The 20,369-nt window shown below is 38.1% G+C and overlaps 2 protein-coding genes across 3 annotated transcripts; both read left to right on the plus strand.

The window, feature by feature from the left end:
- Window positions 1–1,413: 1,413 nt before the first annotated feature.
- Window positions 1,414–12,389, plus strand: fam83ha (family with sequence similarity 83 member Ha). 2 transcript variants are annotated; one of them, XM_084092668.1, is made up of 6 exons: window positions 1,414–1,742; window positions 2,941–3,392; window positions 4,460–4,624; window positions 4,692–4,816; window positions 4,951–10,987; window positions 11,183–12,389. In XM_084092668.1, exons 2-6 carry the CDS (start codon window positions 2,949–2,951, stop codon window positions 11,189–11,191), a joined length of 6,780 nt encoding a protein of 2,259 aa, XP_083948794.1. In that variant the 5' UTR covers window positions 1,414–1,742; window positions 2,941–2,948; the 3' UTR covers window positions 11,192–12,389. The 2 variants fall into 2 exon arrangements, with proteins under 2 accessions (XP_083948794.1, XP_083948795.1); XM_084092669.1 differs by lacking the exon at window positions 1,414–1,742 and having other exon boundaries at window positions 3,287–3,392; window positions 4,491–4,624.
- A 797-nt stretch (window positions 12,390–13,186) lies between these two features.
- On the plus strand, window positions 13,187–15,894 carry LOC311069542 (androgen-dependent TFPI-regulating protein). Its single transcript, XM_084092759.1, has 6 exons — window positions 13,187–13,452; window positions 13,540–13,671; window positions 14,991–15,092; window positions 15,229–15,344; window positions 15,486–15,637; window positions 15,757–15,894. The coding sequence occupies exons 1-6, from the start codon at window positions 13,288–13,290 to the stop codon at window positions 15,786–15,788; spliced, it is 699 nt and encodes a 232-aa protein (XP_083948885.1). The 5' UTR covers window positions 13,187–13,287; the 3' UTR covers window positions 15,789–15,894.
- Window positions 15,895–20,369: the final 4,475 nt, after the last annotated feature.

A 20,369-nucleotide genomic window follows, 5' to 3' on the forward strand; every position in this document is an offset into this window, starting at 1 on the left:
TGGTTCTTTACAAACATTGAATCAGCAGCGCTTACTTTCTGATTAATGTAAGCTTGAGGTGATTGTGTGCGGATTATACATCAATATAGCCTTATTAATGTTTGAGGAGCTGTCAAACATAGCTGTTATATCAACAGAAGTATATTTGACCATGTGTTTTGAAAAATATTCAAGCATTTTGTTGTGAAGCACTTGGTGTAAGAGAGTGGAGGATCTTCTTCAGGTGGTGGGACTAATCGTACTTCAGTGGCTAAGGTTAATCGTTTCCAGAGAGAAAAACCACAGACCTTCTGCCGTAGAATCTGATTTCAGGTGTTGTCTCTGTTGTCCAGGTCGACGCTGGCATGTACATAAAGGTCATGCATTATACTGAAACTCTGCAAACAAGATAATAACAATAGCACTATGTGTATGTTATCTTAGACCATTATGCTTTCAGATATATATAAGTATATGTCAAACAGGCAGAAACGTCATGCTCATTCAGCAAAAGTCCCTTCAGATGTTTGAACCAACTGGATTTTGAATGCAACTTCCAAATAAAGTATTGGTCTCTTTTGATAAGTTGCACAAGTGTTGTAGGTTTTAACGTGCTGTTATTTTTTGTTAAACAAGGTGGTGGAAATTGCACATTCAAATGTCTAAATTCGCCTTCAGAATGTGGAGGTTTTGCTTTAAACTGGAAAAAAAGAAAATCCTGTCATCATCTACCCGCCCCACTAAAAACTTTTCCCTTTATAACACAAAGGGGAATTTTGCAATGCATTACAAGGAAAATGTTTAGTGATAGTGATTGTTGAGTTAAGTTCAGCATCCTTTCACTTTCTACTGTTTTTATTTCCAGAAAATGTGTTGATATATCTGTATAATTATTATTTGAGAAAAACTTTTTTACAGATGTTACTCTGTTCCAGCCAAACAAGTTCACACAGGCTCATGTGACCCCATTATTTGATCTGCACTTGGATTGCACACATACAAAATTTGTCTTATACAAAGAAAAAAATAATTGGTTATTCATTGATGTCATAGTCAAAAAAATAAATCTGTGTCGCCGTGGGTCCAGTTAAGAAAGTGGAAGGGATTCCCACAATTCAGACCTACTTGTAAACTGGAACATGAATTGTTTGCTATTGAATTAGTCCAGGAGTTAAATTAAGAGCATTACATTATTACTTGACTTTAATAATATGTATAGGCTAGCCTATATGTACAGTGGCTGTAGATCAGTGTTTTTACTGAGTGAGTTTTCCAGTGACCTCTGACTGACTGTATGTTCAACAAGCACACATTCTCAAATTTATGTGCAATTGAGCTCCAAATCAAGCCTATGTTATCAGGACCATGTGTTTATAGTTAAAGATTGACTATGACTGAGAATTATTAACTTGCATACAACCTCATATGGAAATCAAATCAATAATGTTATCGAATCAATCCTGTCATGAAATCTTCGTATCCTAACAACTTCCACCCTGACACATATGTAATTGAATTGTCTTTTGGAAAAATGGAAAAAGCGCTTATTTTGAGCAGGAATAGACAATTCTCTTACAAACACAAACAGGTTTTGCCTGCGTGTGTGTGTGTGCGCGCGCGCGAGTGTATGTTGGCCGAGATGTGTGTTTTCCTCTTCTTCAACTGGAGTGAAAGTTAAACGTCTGTCGTTTCGTCATGACGGTCTTATGAAGTCGATGAAGGGATTTCACACAGGGAATCAAACACAAGTGCGATTTAAATTGGTAAGTCGACTTTAAATGCATGTGAGGAAACTTTAACGCGTCATTAAGTTTCATAATCTGTACTTTTTTTGCTTGGCAGTAAATTTGCGAAACTTGAGAGCTTCACGATTTGCCAAAATCTAACGGGGTGGCGTCGATCCTCATGGGAAAGAAAATATGTTTGTGATGAAGTTAACAATAGTGATTGTCTTTATATAAATACAAGAGAAAGATTTGGCAGATTTACTCCCTAAATGGTGGGCTCTCTGTTGTCGCGACACACCCAGAGATTGTTGAAGCAGATGTGAGATACTCGAACTATTCAGATTCATTTCAGTGTCTGAATGATAATAACGCACAGGATTCGTGCTTTTCTACTAGGCTACTTTAAACTATTAAAATGATATTTGGTTTAGATTATAATTTACTTTTAATATGATTTTACCTCCAGAGATTCTTTTACTTTACGTTTTAACAAGACTAACTTACTTGAATAAGCCAATGTGGACTGAGAGAAATGGATGCGGTGTTCGATTAGCCTATGTATTTTTTAATATCCATATTGTAATTCACCCTTTAGACCTTAGTTATGTTCCAGGGACACACAAATAGGCCTATGCTTGATTTCTACTCTAAATGCGTTATTACCACTGATCTATCCAAATGTATTTATATATAGGCCTAAATTTATATAGATCCGTATACCAAAAAATACATTATAATAATGAATAGGCTAATAATTAAAAGAAAAAAAGTTTGTGCCATTTTAGGTTATTTCTAAACATAAGACAAAATTTGTTGGTGGATTAGTACTGAAATCATATCATGATATGACTTGTCTTACTATAATTTATGTAGTTTTAAGGTTTAAATATAATGTTAGACTTCTGGCTCTTTTTTTTTGCAACATTCATAGATGGTAGTATCATACATTCTTAGTGATGTCATTGGATGACAAAACATTTAAAAACTCAAAGAATGAAATGTTCTCCATTGAAATAGATAATCGATTAAGTCCTACATGTTTCCATTTGCAACAGTATTTTTTATTTATTTAATTTTTTTGTTTGTTTATTCAAAAATATGTGCATCACAATTATCTATGAACATGTTTACTTCTCATGTAGGGGTGGGGGCAGAGTGTTTGGCCTCATGTGGAATGAATGTACATTACCATTTTTTTCTGATGATAATTAATCTCTTAACTCCACTGGTCCAGGTGTAAATATGGCTCATCGTTCCCAGTGCTCCTCTACCGGGGACAACCCCCTGGACCCCAACTACCTGGCCCCTCACTACCGTGAGGAATACCGAATGGCTATCGACGCCCTGGTTGACGCTGACTTGGATGGCTACTATGGGTTTCTTCAGAAAGTAAATGTGGTTGATTTCTTATCCCGTTCAGAGATTGAGTATATCAGATGCATGGTGCAAGCTCCACATCAGACCGCACAACTAGAGAGGAGATGCATGGCTGAAGATGTAGATGGCTCTTCTGACACTTACTGGCCGGTACATTCAGACCATGATGCTCCGAACCTGGACTTGGGCTGGCCACAGCAATACAGATCTGTTGGACCAACTGAGGTCACTACATTGGTGAACCCGTCTGACCCCGAGATGCCCAGTATCAAAGAGCAAGTCCGCAGGATGATCAAGACTGCACAGCAAGTGAGTTTTGCATGCTGTCCAAGTGCACTAATACATATTTTCTTATTACTGCATCACAGAAGTCAGTAAATGTGACTTAGTATTATGGTAGATGTCTTACCTCATTAATCAGTGGTTTTAATTGCTTTGGTACTGTTTTCACAAGTAGGCAATATGAGGTTAGTACAAACAGAAAACTGGTCACACTAGTTTCACAGCTGGTCTTTCATTCTAAGCTTGACAATGACTGCTATTATGCACTTATTAGGATTGTAGTTTCTATTGACATCTTTGGTTTAAATATACAACCAAATGATCTTATTTTAATTTAGACATTTTAACTACCGGTTAATTCAGTTACAAGCGATACAAGCTTATTGTCTCAAATTGCCTAAAGGTGCTGAATATAAGAATTTGATTTTATGCCAAAGTGACACAAGATCTGTATTGTATCTTCATGAAAATGTTGCAATCAGTGAAGGCATGAAATGGTTGTTATTACATGCACTCTTGCCTGCAGTGATGCCATTCACATTATACTTCTGTACTGTAAAAGTATTGTGCAGATTTGTTTTCTTTTCAAAAATGTTCTCATGTTAAATTTGCTCTTGAGGCAGTTTGAGATTCAGATTGGGGTGATTTAATTTGGCAGTCTCTTTCATGATTGAACTTTTGCCTAATAAAAAATAGACTGGGTGCCATCACTGTTGACAATATGGTAAACCGAAGTCTAAGTAAAAGTAGACAGTGTTGTCTGCCTTCCAACTTCATCTGATATTCACCTCTTTGTCATTTATATCTGGTTATTCTGCTGGAAACGTGAAATGTTGACACTTTACAAGCATGGTAATCAAACCATTTGAATTATCTATACAATATTCAAAATAATTGAAATGAAGTCCGTTTGAAAACTGCTTAAACGTTTGAAGAAGAAAAAAGCACAGTATTTTAAAGGTTGTATTAGATATTAATACTAAAAGTATGAAAGCTCTTGTAATTAAAAACAAACTCATTCTGACATTGCAATGCATGTTGTTGTTTTTTTAACTTGATATATATGATAATATAAGTTTTATTTCTTGTTCTAGGTTATCGCTGTGGTGATGGATATGTTTACAGATGTTGACATCTTTGCTGATATCCTTGGTGCAGCAACACGTGGTGTGGCTGTTTATGTTCTTCTTGATGAACTGAATGCTCAACATTTTGTTTCGATGGCGAACAACTGTAGGGTGAATCTGGATGAGATAAAAGTAGGTACTTTTTTTATTTGATTGTTACAAATCAGTACAAATTCATTAATATACATTTTACTTGCAGTTCATGCGGGTAAGAACTGTGTCTGGAAGTACCTATTCCTGCCGCTCAGGAAAGACATTTAAAGGTCAGATGATGGATCGCTTTATACTAGTAGACTGCAGAGCTGTTTTAAGTGGCAACTATAGGTAAGTGCATTTTACTGTTTAACAGTTCTCTATAAATTCATACTTTATATGTTTTGTTTTAGTATATGTTGTGTTTAATCAAGGTGTCCATAAAATATGTGTTGGATAATACAATTTCTCACTTTGTGTTGCAGCTTCATGTGGTCTTTTGAGAAGATACATCGCTGTCTTGCTCATCTGTTTCTGGGACAGCTTGTGACCACCTTTGATGAAGAGTTTCGGATTCTGTATGCCCATTCAGAGCCACTGGTTGTTGAAAATGTTTTGGCAAATATGCCACACTATGCTGGGGAACCTGAAGGCTACTGCAACACAGAAAAGACCCACATGTTTAACAGACAATATCCAACTATGGGCATGGAATGGGCCGAACGTACTGGAGAAGACCATATGAAAGTGGGTCAAAAAATGTTACCCTTTAGGAGTGAATCCATCCACAGTGCAGCAGAAGCAAATCCTTCTGTTCAGAGGCACATGAACCTGCATGCTGATCAACCATTTAGAGGGGACCATCAATCTATAGAGCATGGAAGGCAAATGAGAGGACCAACTGAAATGGTTGGCTTCAAAAGGAATAGCTACGGACATATACCTGATTATGAATACTTGCCTCCTCAAAACATTCCAATAATGAGAGGAAAACAGTGCATGGAGGGAGCTGTGCTCCAGGGCAGTCACTTTGCAAGGGAACCTCGTATTTACCAGGGAGCTGAATTTCAATCTGGTTATGACATGTATGGGAAGCTTAGAGGCCAAGGCCACCACATTGATCAGTTTACGGGATCTGGCTACCCTCATGAGGGAGATGAGGCTGAACCAACTGGAGCTTATGACCATGTTCAAAGATACCTGCAGTCTCAATCTGCTATGGAGGAAGGACATGGTCCAAGAAATGTATTGTCACCTGTGCAGTCCAATATTAAGAGATATAACATGGGTCAGTCTTATACCTGTCAGAGCTCACCAAAACAACCAAACCTGCCTGAACAGAAACGTTTCTTTAATGTAAACCACAAACCACAGGATATGAGTCAAAAGCAAGGCATGCGGGACTGGAGGATCAGCTCATACCTTAGTGCATATGATGATGCAGGAGAACTGGATTTAGCTGAACTTGAAGGATCCAGCACATGTGATGATGTTCCATGTTTTACACAGGAAGCTCCTTGTGGTCCTGTACGTCCAGAACTTAGGCCAGGAAACAGAGAGTTTAACAGGATACCTTCACCTAGGGAAAATCCCTTGTTTGTCCAGATTCAGAATAATTCTAATGTGCCTGACAGTTCAGTTAATCATCCAACAGACTTATCACAAATAAATATCAAAACAACACCAACATCAACTTCAGAGTCTTCTTGCACCACTGAGGGTGACAAAGGGGAGGTGACGCAGAATAGAAAACCTAAAGAGACAAACCGGATTAGTGATGACTTCCTCAGGAAGAAACCCAGCCGACCTTTACAAAGGAGTTCCAGACTGAGACACTCACTGATATTCAGTTCAAATTTGGAGTTGCATACGTCAGATGAGATGAAAGATACTGTGGGAGAAAAGGATGGGGATGAAGCTTCAAAACATTTAGCTCGTGTATCACACATCTTGGACAAAAGGAAGACTGGTTCTTCATTTCAACCATTTCAGTGGAGCGATTTTGTAAAGTCAAACACATTTGATAACTCTGAAATAGAGTCTGCACAACCTGAGGATGAACTGAACAAATTGGGTGAAAATTCTGATTTAGATAAGGTTGAAAACTCCCAAAATCTCTGTCCTCTGCAAGAAAAAGACCAGCTTCAAACAGCAGTTCCTGAAAGAAAAAGCCAAAGGGATGAATGCCCATCTAATCTATTGCAAAAGTCATCTTCTTTCATAGATATGAATGACCCTGACTGTAGACTGATGTTTTTCAAAGAGTTGGCAGCCAAACGCAAACTTGCAGCAGAAAAGGTTTCTCAGAGCAATCCGGTGAAAGCCACCCAAAAATTTGCTCTATCAGAAAAACCTTCCACTAGTGACGCAGATAAAAATGCTGGACCTTTTTTCAAGACCACTGAAACTACACTCAAGTCAAAAAATACCACTGTCCCAGCACCAGAGATCAAAGAAACCTGTAAAGACACCAAATATGAGGAATCAAGTAAAGACATCCTGCATAGAGCTACTGATGCTGAAAAAATTAGATTTAAGAAAAAACTTGCTGAAGAATCTAGCTCAACTTTAAAAAAAAATCAAAAAGACACTGATCCAACTCTAAAACCTGTTGAAGAGGTAAGAAAAGTATCTATAGCTAAAAATCAGACATCCCCAATTTTAAACATTTCTGCTCAAAAGCCTTCCTGTGCTTTGTCTGGTAAGTCCTCCGATCCTTGCATGAGTTCACCCTCAGAACCTTGCTCAAAAAACTCCCTTTCTACAGCCAGTGCTACATTGGAGGTGCAAAATCAAGTAGAATCTGTTGCATTCAATACTGCCTCAACAGAATCTGGCCTCATCCAATTTCACAGTCCAAAAGAAACAGACCACTCCCATGCTGTTCTGAAAGGGAGTTGTCTGCCTGTAAAGTTACCACAGACAAAGTGTATGTCACCATTTAGCACAACTATTGCACAGAGCTCACCCAATATTTCTAGCTCATACTCTGATAATGTATCTCTAGATTTGAATTCAAAACCAAATCTTGCAATTGTAGATACTAGTGTACCCTCAAAACCTGACCACATATATGCAGTTCCCTCCCCAGTGAGGGAAAGTGGGCCTTCCCAAAAACCTACTTCAACAGATGGAGACTCTTCTCAACACCCTCCCGCATCAGAGACAGACTGTTTTCAGCAGCTTACTGCATTGAGAGAGGAATCTTCTCAGCATCCCACTGCTACAGAAAGTGAAACATCACAAAACTTCCCCATTAAAACAGTAGCAGATGCCCCAGAACCTTTTAGACAACCATCTGAATTGGGAGCAGGCTTTTATCAATCAGACCCCTCCCAGCAGCCCACTGCAACAATCACAGACTCTTCTCATCATCCCACTGCAACAGTCAGAGACTCTTCCCAGCATCCCACTTCGACAGTCACAAACTCTTCCCAGCATCCCACTGCAACAGTCACAGACTCTTCCCAGCATCCCACTTCAACAGTCACAGACTCTTCCCAGCATCCCACTGCAACAATCACAGACTCTTCCCAGCAGCCCGCTTCAACAGTCACAGACTCTTCCCAGCATCCCACTGCAACAATCACAGACTCTTCCCAGCAGCCCACTGCAACAGTCACAGACTCTTCCCAGCAACCCACTGCAACAATCACAGACTCTTCCCAGCAGCCCGCTTCAACAGTCACAGACTCTTCCCAGCATCCCACTGCAACAATCACAGACTCTTCCCAGCAGCCCACTTCAACAATCACAGACTCTTCCCAGCAGCCCACTGCAACAGTCACAGACTCTTCCCAGCATCCCACTGCAACAGTCACAGACTCTTCCCAGCACCCCACTACAACAATCACAGACTCTTCCCAGCAGCCCACTGCAACAATCACAGACTCTTCCCAGCAGCCCACTGCAACAGTCACAGACTCTTCCCAGCAGCCCACTGCAACAGTCACAGACTCTTCCCAGCATCCCACTTCAACAATCACAGACTCTTCCCAGCAGCCCACTGCAACAATCACAGACTCTTCCCAGCATCCCACTGCAACAGTCACAGACTCTTCCCAGCATCCCACTGCAACCGTCACAGACACTTCCGAGCATCCCACTGCAACAGTCACAGACACTTCCCAGCATCCCACTGCAACAGTCAAAGACTCTTGCCAGCATCCCACTGCAACAATCACAGACACTTCCCAGCATCCCACTGCAACAATCACAGACTCTTCCCAGCAGCCCACTGCAACAATCACAGACTCTTCCCAGCATCCCACTGCAACAGTCACAGACTCTTCCCAGCATCCCACTACAACAGTCACAAACTCTTCCCAGCAGCCCACTACAACAGTCACAGACTCTTCCCAGCATCCCACTGCAACAGTCACAGACTCTTCCCAGCATCCCACTGCAACAATCACAGACTCTTCCCAGCACCCCACTGCAACAATCACAGACTCTTCCCAGCATCCCACTACAACAGTCACAGACTCTTCTCAACATCCCACTGCAACAGTCACAGACTCTTCTCATCATCCCACTGCAACAATCACAGACTCTTCCCAGCACCCCACTGCAACAACCACAGACTCTTCCCAGCATCCCACTACAACAGTCACAGACTCTTCCCAGCACCCCACTGTAACAGAGACAGACCCTTCCCAGCAGCCCATTGCAACAATCACAGACTCTTCTCAACATCCCACTGCAACAATCACAGACTCTTCCCAGCATCCCACTACAACAGTCACAGACTCTTCTCAACATCCCACTGCAACAATCACAGACTCTTCCCAGCATCCCACTACAACAGTCACAGACTATTCTCAACATCCCACTGCAACAATCACAGACTCTTCTCAACATCCCACTGCAACAGTCACAGACTCTTCCCAGCATCCCACTACAACAGTCACAGACTCTTCTCAGCACCTCACTGCAGCAATCACAGACTCTTCCCAGCAGCCCACTGCAACAATCACAGACTCTTCCCAGCATCCCACTACAACAGTCACAGACTCTTCTCATCATCCCACTGCAACAATCACAGACTCTTCTCAACATCCCACTGCAACAGTCACAGACTCTTCCCAGCATCCCACTACAACAGTCATAGACTCTTCTCAGCACCTCACTGCAACAATCACAGACTCTTCCCAGCAGCCCACTGCAACAATCACAGACTCTTCCCAGCATCCCACTACAACAATCACAGACTCTTCTCATCATCCCACTGCAACAATCACAGACTCTTCCCAGCATCCCACTACAACAGTCACAGACTCTTCCCAGCATCCCACTGCAACAATCACAGACTCTTCCCAGCAGCCCATTGCAACAGTCACAGACCCTTCCCAGCATCCTGCTGCAACAGAGACAGATTATTCCCAGAAGACCACCCCAACAGCTACAGACTCTTCCCAGCATCCCATTGCAAAAGAGACTGATTTGTCCCAGCAGCTCACTGCAACCGAAAGTGAATCATCTCAGAACTCCACTAAAATGACGGTAGACACTTCCAAACATCCTATTGAAACAGAAAATGAATCCCTTCAATACATCACTGCAACAGAGGCTTACTGTGTGAATGAGAAAAAGAAAAAAGATGATAATTTATCCAAAGCCTTCAACAAACCCATTCCAGATGCTAACAGTACTCAGGCAGACAATAGCATATCTCAAATTACTGTCATTATAGACTTATGTTCCACAACTGAGCTTTCCCAAACTGATACTGTTCCACCTTGTGATAGCCAAGTGGAACTAAACAAAACACAAGCACTGACCAAACCATGTATAACTCCTATGGTAAAAGACACAGACAGTGATGCTAGTCTCAGTTCAGTGGAGGTGGGCTCAACTCAGCCTCAAGATTCACCAGAGCTTTGCCTGTACCCAAATGAGATTAACTCAACTCAGAGAATCACACAATTAAAATCTAGCATATCATCCAACCCAATGGAATCTAGTTGTCTTAATGACCAAAAACTAGATGAGTGCCAAAAGAATGAGACCATTACAGAGCAATCTCAGAGGCATGACACTTCAGCTATAGCTGAAGGGCCCAAGATAACTCAGACAGAGGTTTCTACAACCCTAGACCCTAAACAAACAACACCAGAGCTGGAAAACTCTGTGACTAACTTTGCAGAGGTGTCAGAAAAATCTGATTTGACTGTACACAGTAATTCAGAAAATCAGTCTTCTGTTGCAAAGAATCCAAAATCAATCATGTCCGCCCATCAGTTATCTACTGCAAATGTTATTTCGTGCAGCAACCTTAGAGATGACACTAAAGTTCTTTTGGAGCAAATTTCAGCAAAGAACCAAAGCAGATCATCCCAGTCTACGCAGACTCTTGCTGCACCCAATGAAGCCAAAGAGGGTGAGGTTAGCTCTGCAGATAAACTGTTTTCAAAATTTTCGGGAAGGCCCTGGTCCTCCAAGTCTACACCAGAAGAAAAGGACATGTTAATACAGAAGATGGAGAAAATGAGGAAAGAGAGGAAGGTCTACAGCCGTTTTGAGGTACATTGTAGAATCTGTTCCTAAAAATTCAAAATGTTCAGTCATATTGTTTGTGTTTGTGAATGTGGGTGTGTGTATGCACTAAATTGTTCTGAAAATATTCTAGTAGGTTCAGTGTTGTTATGTTTAGGTCATGTTTTAAATTTACATGATTTACTTGTATTACTCAGGCATTTGTATTTGGTGTTTTCACAGGCCTCATAATTTAAACCATTGGAAGAGTGGCTCCAGTAAAGGAACAATACGAGGGAAGCGATTTTGTTGTCTTACCTCAAAACTGTGAACTTGCACTGATTATACCAAAGATTGCTGCCAATATTGAGAGGATGGAAATCCCTGCAAGACTTAACAGTTGAACTGCCTGACAAATAACAGGAACACAATCCTTACCAGCTGTAATAAGCTTTCGATAGAGCAGGTATTTCCTATTGTGTATGTCTATTTATAGCTGTGAACGTATTTCTGAATCTTTTGTAATTATGGGATTTCTGTATCCAGAAATTGTGATCTATAAGAGTTGTTTACCAAACAGTAAGTTGCGTGTTATTGCCAGGAGCAAGGAGCAGGTTTTCTGAATTTCTTCAAGATCATTCCAGTACTGCTCCAACATGTCAACAGACTAGTGTTCTTGTTTCAATAGAGCATGAAACTTTTCTCCAAGTATTGTTTTTTTTTTTTCATTTAATACAATTATCTTGTGCCCAGATGTTTGTGGTATTAAAAACAAACATTGAAAGAACTTAAAAGTGGATCTGTAACTGGGCACACATTTTTCTATGTAGTTTACTTGAAATCTGTTAATTTGTAAGTCACTTTGGATAAAACTGTTTGCTGAATGATTAAATGTAAATGTAAATAGAAAACATGGAACAAAGTGGAGCTGTAGTGGAATGATAACAGGATGCTTTGAGGAGGGAAAGGGGAAATTGTTAATTCACATACTCTGGCCAGAGAACAGGAAAGGATGTCCCACTGCTTCCAATGCATAAGTGTTTACTAGTCCATTTTTAAAGATGTAAAATACATTATGTTGGTTTATGTTGATGCAAGATGGAAACTCTTAAAGCACATAGACATGTGTCCAGGTAACATATTTTGTTAAGAGTGAATAGAACAGTTTCTCAGTAACACAAAACGCTAAAGTAAGAATTGAGGAAAATCTTGAGATGAAATGTGCAATATTGTGAATTTTGCATGAGATATTGATATTGATTTGTTTAAATTGTAAATCTGTTTGTCAACAACTGTCAATGTAGTGAGACTGCATCTGTATTTGATGGAGGCTGTTACATGTTGCCACCGTACCAATTGTTGTGTGTTTGAATCATTTTTAGAACAAAGTAAGGTCTACACTGACATGATAATAAAATAAAACTAGCACACAAGACATGTTCTTCAAATATCATAATGCCCTTGTGTGTTTTGTGTCCTCTATTCGTCAGAATAGTACTGAACTAAAATGCTTAACGGTAAGGGATTTATCACACAGACAGAAAAATATGTTCATAGATCTTCTGATGAAAGGAAAGTTAACACAATGTTTGTTTGTTTAATGTGTAATCATTCCCCTTTAATACTATTATAGTAGGCTATTGTAAGTGGGAACAAACAGATAGTTGACCCAAAAGTCCTAATTTACTCCCTCTCATGTCATTCCAAACCTGTATGACATTCTTTCCTCTCTGGAACACAAAAGAAGATATTTTGAAAAATGTCTCTCCTTTTTCTTTTGCCTGTGCAATGAAAGTCAGTAGGGACCAGTGTTGTTTTTTTCCACTATTCCTTCAAGTCATCCAAATATGGCAGTGAATGGAGACTACAGACCATAATACATCATGGAAAAAAACTTTGTGTTGAGTATCACTTTTGCTTTCAAATAGACTGTTGAATTGAGTTTTGGAGTGTGCTTACTTAACTTTGTGACATCACTGATCTATAATTAGCTTCTTAGGCAGTTTGAGTCATTCTGCAAAATATGTTAGCCATGCAGTTAAGCTTAAATTCGACTTTACAAAACCAAATAACAGAGCATACTTTTTTAGCCCATGATAATTTTACTGTGGGTGAAAACAGAAGAAAAAAACATTATGTCACCAGAAAAACACAGAGCCCTTTGTGAAGATTTGCACTTTTATAACACCATGTCAATAGCTTGTCAGTTTAGGCTAATCTCTCAATACAAGCTTTTCTTCTCACAAATCTGAATTAGTTCCCCTGGCTTTTCCTAGTCTTTTGCAGCTCATATAACAGTAGAGAACTCGGTTGATAGTGATGAATTTTGGATTTCAGCAACACACTATATGACTGCAGACATGACTGGCATTTTGAAGAAATTTTACCACATTGTTGCTTTCAGCTGGTATGCCTTTGTAATTCAGTCTATTTATGCAAAAGGTGATTCAGAACTGCCACCTGGGATCTTTGTCTATGGCGGGCCCTGGAAATACCTAACATTTTTAAACCTGGTAAGTTTGGTACTTTACATCAACATTCTTAGTCTTTTGGACAGTACTGGAGGTTGCTTGTAAATTTGGTTAACGTTGATTTCTCAGGTCTTACAGATGGTGTTTTTTGGAATGGCATCTGTGAATGACCTTCAGCCTGTGGGGAAAGGCTCAAAAATATCATTTCTCTGCCTCTGCAAGGATTTGCTCTTTTCCGTCTTTGTGTTTCCAGTGGGAATGGTGATGTGACTTTTTTCTCTTTTTTTTTTCAGAACTGCTTTAGATGAAATTAACTAATTTAATCATTGATGATCTTTACAACAGAACTGAATCAACACTGAACTGACTGTTGCTAATGCATCATTTTCCTGTTATCACTATAAAATTGCTTTGAAACAATCTGTATTGCGCTATATTGCCTAAATAAAGGTGAATTGACTTGACCAATAGAAAACAGGCAAATGGTGTCATAGAACAAAACTGATGTTCTATATAGTATTTGATCTTGTATTTGATGTGCTTCACTTGGTGAGAGTGAGTTGTGCCAGTCATCTAGAGTTTTTATAGTGCTGCAATTTAATATTTGTGATTGTCAGGATCATTCTGTTGTTTTTGGTTTTTAAAACAATATATAGACCAAACCATAAATGATAGATAGATAGATAGTTAGTTAGTTAGTTAGTGTGCACCATCTACTGGTGATTAATGTTAAATGCCTTAAAGCTTTAACCTGTTAGCCAGTAACCCCACTTTTGAAAAATCCCCAGAAATGGCATTCCTAAACTAAAATAGATACAGTTCATGAACCCTTTGCACTAAAAGCACAAGTATGATCTCATTTGAAAGCTGACACTTGCCAGTTTATTGTAAATTTAGAATTAATTATTGAGATTACTTCAAAGTTTTGTAAAGTTATTAGAAATTTATTTTTTATGAAATATCTTCATGAAAATAAAATTGAAGTTGGCATTGTATCAATCTAGAAATGCACTGCAGATAAAGCCACATGTCTGACCATGTTACATTTAAAATCTGAAGATGATGTCGAAAACTCTTTAACTGACTTTATTTTGATTAGACTCTAAAATGCAAACTGATGTTTATTGTCATCTTCTAAGCATCCATTCAGTCTATTGTCTCTATTTTTTGAGGTGCAAACGAACCCCATTCATCCTCAGTCTCCCCTGCACCCATTCACACCTCTCCGGCCTGGTTATGGCTCTAAATATTCTTTTCTTTTGACTAATTGTTTCATTACATAACTCCTGACACAAATTAATACATAACTTTCACTATAGTTTCTCAGAATAAAATAGTGGTCATATACTGAAACTTGAGTCTTATATCTTTATAATGATGGATAGTTTGTCAAGGTAATAGCATTAAATCTGATAGTAACTTTGAACTATTTAAACAAAGAACGATTCAGTGCGTCGGCGTCCTCGTAAAGGCTAACAGGTTTTAAGTATTAAATAATCACATTACAAGTGAATCATTACAAAATCTGTGTATTTGTTCTTTTTAATGGGTTTTTAATGTTTGTTCTTGTTTGTCTTAAGTTTGTAGTTCTGCTGTTTTGGCTGATTTTTGCCTATGACCGACAGCTAGTCTATCCAGCTTCAATTGACAGCTTCTTCCCTCAATGGTTGAATCATTCAATGGTTTGTTATCTATTCTTTCGTATAACTTTTTAAAATATATGTCAATTAAATAATCTGCATTCACAACTACTATTCACATTCATAACTATTCACAACAACTGTCTAATACCAGTCACTTTGTATGTTTGATTTTCAGCACACTCTTGTTCTCCCAATCTTGTTTGGTGAGATCCTGTTGGAGCCACATATCTACCCGAAAACTAGAAATGGTTTAGCAGCTTTGGGATTTGTTGGTCTCGCTTACCTAGGATGGTGAGAATGTCTTGTGTTTGTTTTAGGGATATACTGATGATTCGAAACTAAACAGATTATGTTGGTGACTCCACTAGTCATGAAACTTGATTTTCTCATGCTTTAGACACATGATTAATATAAAGAATATTTCTTTTTCAGGATTGTTTGGGTGTATCTAACAGTGGGAATCTGGGTTTATCCTATACTGGGGCTGTTCAGCAGCTCAGGATTGACCATCTTCTTCTTTCATAACATGCTTGTTGTGTCGTTGCTGTTCCTACTGGGCCAAACTCTGAACCATAAAGTTTGGGGTAAGAAAATAGTTTTATTTTCATTATAGATTTTCATCTATTGGAAAATTTGTGAGCAATGTTGATGCTAAATACTTCACCAATATCAATATACCTAATAGTTACTTTTACTCTCACAGGGAAAGAACTTCTAAAACGTACAAGAACATGATGAGTCAGAAGGAAGTGTTTATCAGACTAAAACATGATTCCTTATAAACGTGTTCCTTGTTTCAGCCTTATGAATCTCTGGTATGAACCAGCTCCAACTGCTTTGAATTATGTCTGCAGTTGCATTATCAGTTTTGTATATTTTGTATATGACCATTCATTTTCTGCTAATGCAAATTTGACACTATAGTGTGCATCTGTGATATACTGTATGTCATACACAAACTTGCCACTGGTAAAAAATAATAAAGCTGGTGTCTTCTAACATTTACGGAGCAAGTTAAGTGCTGTTTACACTCTTTGTTACTGCAACTTTCAGAACAATTTGCAAAAATACAGCTCAACATGACTTTGTAAATTTGCAGTATATAGCTTTATATTGAAACATATGTTGAACTAAATTGCTTAGATCTGTTTTTCATTCTAAACAAATTTGGGTGACAATGGCAAATATGTTCTGTACATTTCACATAGGAATATTTTTAAAGGGAAAGTTCAACCAAAAATGAAAATTCTGTCGTCACTTACTCACCCTCATGTTGTTCCAATCCTGTATGAATTTCTTTCTACTCTTGAACAAAAAATAAGATATTTTGAAGAATATTGGTAATCAAACAGTGGACGGCAGCCATTAACTTCCATAGTATGGAAAAAAAATACTATGACTTGTCAACTGTCCGGTTACCAGCATTCTTTAAAAATATTCTTTTGTGTTCAACAGAACTCATACAGGCTTGGAACAACATGAGAGTGAAAAAAAAAAGTCTATCCCTTTAATGCTTTCTGATCTTCCAAGTATTATAAATACATATTGATAATCCATAATGCATTAATTCTCTAAAGAGAATGTTTGTTCTTTTCACACTGCACTGACAGACGCAGAACAACGTCGACAGTCACCAGATTACAGCACGTCACTTCTCAGACATTCTAATTCCGAATCAACATGTTCAATCGGCCAAAACCAGCTCCGACAGACAGCAACAGACTCCGACGGGGGTAACCCTGATCCGGCAAAACCTGTCTGTCGGTGCGCTGTGAAGTGGCCTTTTCTACACTCTTAAAAATAAAGATTCTTTATTGGCACTGATGGTTCCATGAAGTATCTTTAACTTCCATGGAACCTTTCCATTCCACCAAAGGTTCTTTATAGTGACATTGCTGTGAAAACCTGCTTTCAAAACCTTTATTTTTAAGAGTGTAGTGTAAATCTTCTTCTTTTTTTCAAAGTCCATTCCACTGGAGTCTTTCAGAACAGATGATCCAGATATTTCGGACATCATCAGGAAAAAGAGTACAAGCGTTTCACAGTCATTTTAAGGTCTGGGAGGACAACATTTTTTCGCCATGTCACACGTTTCCTTGAACCAAAGTAAAAGAGAACCACTGCTCTCAGGTTTTCTCTGTCAGGGTTAAAGATGAGGAAGGGAGCTTTTTATAATTGTCTGGGTGACGCTTCCTCTCTCAGGTTGAACTTCCTCTCAGATCTCTGTATTCTTTTATATGGTGCAGAGTGTTTGGATCTGCATCCACCAGCCCGACAGAGAGGAGTTTTATGATGAGGTGAAGTTCCTGGTCATTCATTCTCTGCAGGAAAACAATTAGTTATCAGCATGTGCTTCCTTCAGTCAGCCATAAAAGAACAAGAGCTGTATTCTCACATGTATAGCAATCTACCTTGTTTTTGTAAAGCAAGTTTTTTTCTTGGGAGGCATGTTTCTGTGTTGGAGATAATACAGTCAATAAACATGTAAGACTGCGTTCAAAGAGCCTTAGGACAAAACATCATCATTAAAATGTTCTCCCCTGTATCTACATTAAGATATGTGTCCCTTCTTGTTCTAATATACTGAATTTACTGTTATGCTTTAATGCAAAAATTTGTTCTTGAACCATACAAAAAACTGAAACACATAACATAAGCACGCACTGCCAGCTTCTCCCAACAATAGATGTAATAGCAAGATAATCATGTATAATTTGTTGCTGACTTTTAAATCCAGATTAACCAGTCATGAGAGCATATTTAAACACTTCCTCTTACCTGACTCAGACCATGTGACATGCACTTGATGATACCAATAAGCCCCAGAACAATCTGTGGATAGAAACATTTGAATAATAGACATTAAAAAGAGAAAAATCTATATTTGCAAAAATATTCAAATTAAAAACTGAATACATAAAAGAGAAACAATACATATGAAACAATACAAATGATCTTAGCAATTTTATTTATTCGTTTGCATATATATATGTGTGTGTGTGTGTGTGTGTGTGTGTGTGTGCATGTGTAGCTGAGATGTACTCTGCATTTATATATCCCATTATGGTTTTATTGTGTCAAATATTTATCCAAAAGCTATTACAAAAATACAATTTTAGCTTTAAGGAAAAAAATATATCTCATCTTTTTAGCGCTTAAGAGACAATAAGCATTTATGTACCATTTATTGACCCAAAATCTTATACTGAGATGTAGCTTTTGTCACTGATAGTTTTGCACATACAGAATACCAAACACAAGACACAAGCTTTAAAACATGAAACAGGTAAACTCACCCCCACAATGTATAACATGATTGCTTCTCTGTGTGTTCCTCTTGCGTGTGTGTTTGTCTCTGATCAGGACTGTGATTTAAATGAAACTGAGAGATCATCATGTGAACAGAACCAGATGTACAGGTCTAACAGCATGTGTCAAACTCCAAAGTGACAAAGCCAGACAATCATGAGTTTTCCCCACACACAACAGCTGGAAACTCACTGACGCACAGGTCTGTCACAATTCTGGACTACTGACGCTACTTTAAGAGTAAAAATAAGACCCCAGTGTTTTTCTTTTCATTAGTAAAGGGTTAATCAGAAGTAATGGCACATGTGAAGTGTCATTTCTTTAATTTTACATTCATGTGACCAAAAAGAGATGACGCGCAACATTATACCTCAAGCGTCACATATCATTAACAAACAATCATTTCATTATTCAAGTTCTTGATGATACACTATTCTGTAAGTTCTTCAGATCAGCATACTTTAAAGCACTAATTGTTTTTCTAAAAAAAAAAAAATTCTGTCTGACTAATAAAAGTTTTCCTATATCAGTCTGTAAAAAATTATGATCAATAAGTTATGACGACATATGTTTTTACAATTTTCTACTTTTTTAATAAGTTATACAAGATTCAACTCAGTTTTAAGTCAGTTTAATGTAATTTAAGTTGAAATGACTTAAACATCCAAGCTGATTATACACAAACAAATAAATGTTTTTGGTATTTTTTTAAATATAGATTCTATTTTGAGCAGCTGAAAATGTTTTTTTTTTTTTTTTTAAGCAGGTTGTAGCAGTTTGCCCATGCATATATTTTTTTTTTTTTCAGAGGGAAGATGAAAGATAACTAAATTCAGTGAGACTGAACATCTGATCATGAATGTGTGATAAATGAACTGTTCCCATACAGAAAGCAAAAACAACAACAACAAACAAACAAACAAACAAACAAAAAACAGTGCAGTGTGTGTGTGTGTGAGTGTGTGTGTGTGTGTGTGTGTGTGTGTGTGTGTGTGTGTGTGTGCATTAAGCCACTTGCAGTTCAACACCAGCCAATCTTCTGAAGAGAATCTGTTCCTTGAGGTAGATTCTGGTTTTACTGGTCTATAGTATTTCCCTCTGTATCATTATCAAGACCAAAACACACACACACACACACACACACACACACACACACACACACACACACACACACACACACACACACACACACACACACACACACACACACACACACACACACACACAAAATGTTTCCATGACGACAGGGCATTTGGATTAAAACAATTTGGAGCATATACTAAATTCATTTTTGGAAACTGATGAGGAGCCTTTGGTGAATAAATGTAGAAAACCAGCAACAATTAAAAAAGTACAAAAAGTAGGTATTAAAAAGTACACTGACTTTCAAGGCAAATGAGATATAATTCTTGCTTTACACTCAAATTGCAGTTCTAAAACACACCTTTTTCAAAACACTACACACAATTCTCTGCTTTTGGCACTATTTTCATGCAGAAAATCTCTTGTTTTCACAAGGAACACACTGCCATTCAAATATGCACACTGACTCATCACACAGGCAAACACCCGTCACACAGTTTTACAATTAGCAATCAGAGCTTTAGCATAAAAGGGCAACAGGTGAGCTCTTCAATGGAGCAATGGATGCCAACATAGATTTTATTTTATTTTTAATTTTTTTACTGTAACTGTATACAGTCAATTCTTCTGTTGTTTTGTAGGTAGACCACTGTATGTACAACTTTGTGTTGGTTGGGATGTACACTGTGTACATTGTTTTTGTGGGAAAAATAAAATATATTTGTTACCGTGCATTTCTGTGTTCTGAGTATAAAAACAATATTCTCAAATATTTTACAGCACACTTATGTATGTACTGTCTGTAGTAAGTGAACACTGAACAAAATAAAAGGCCTAAGTCATTATGATGAATGGAGAAGAAGTGTTTTCCATTCATCATAGTGTTTTACATTGAGCACATCAGTGTTCAACTGGTTCTAATAC

Source organism: Abramis brama, assembly GCF_963993115.1.
Source record: "Abramis brama genome assembly, chromosome: 19".
Classification (NCBI taxonomy): Eukaryota; Metazoa; Chordata; class Actinopteri; order Cypriniformes; family Leuciscidae; genus Abramis; species Abramis brama.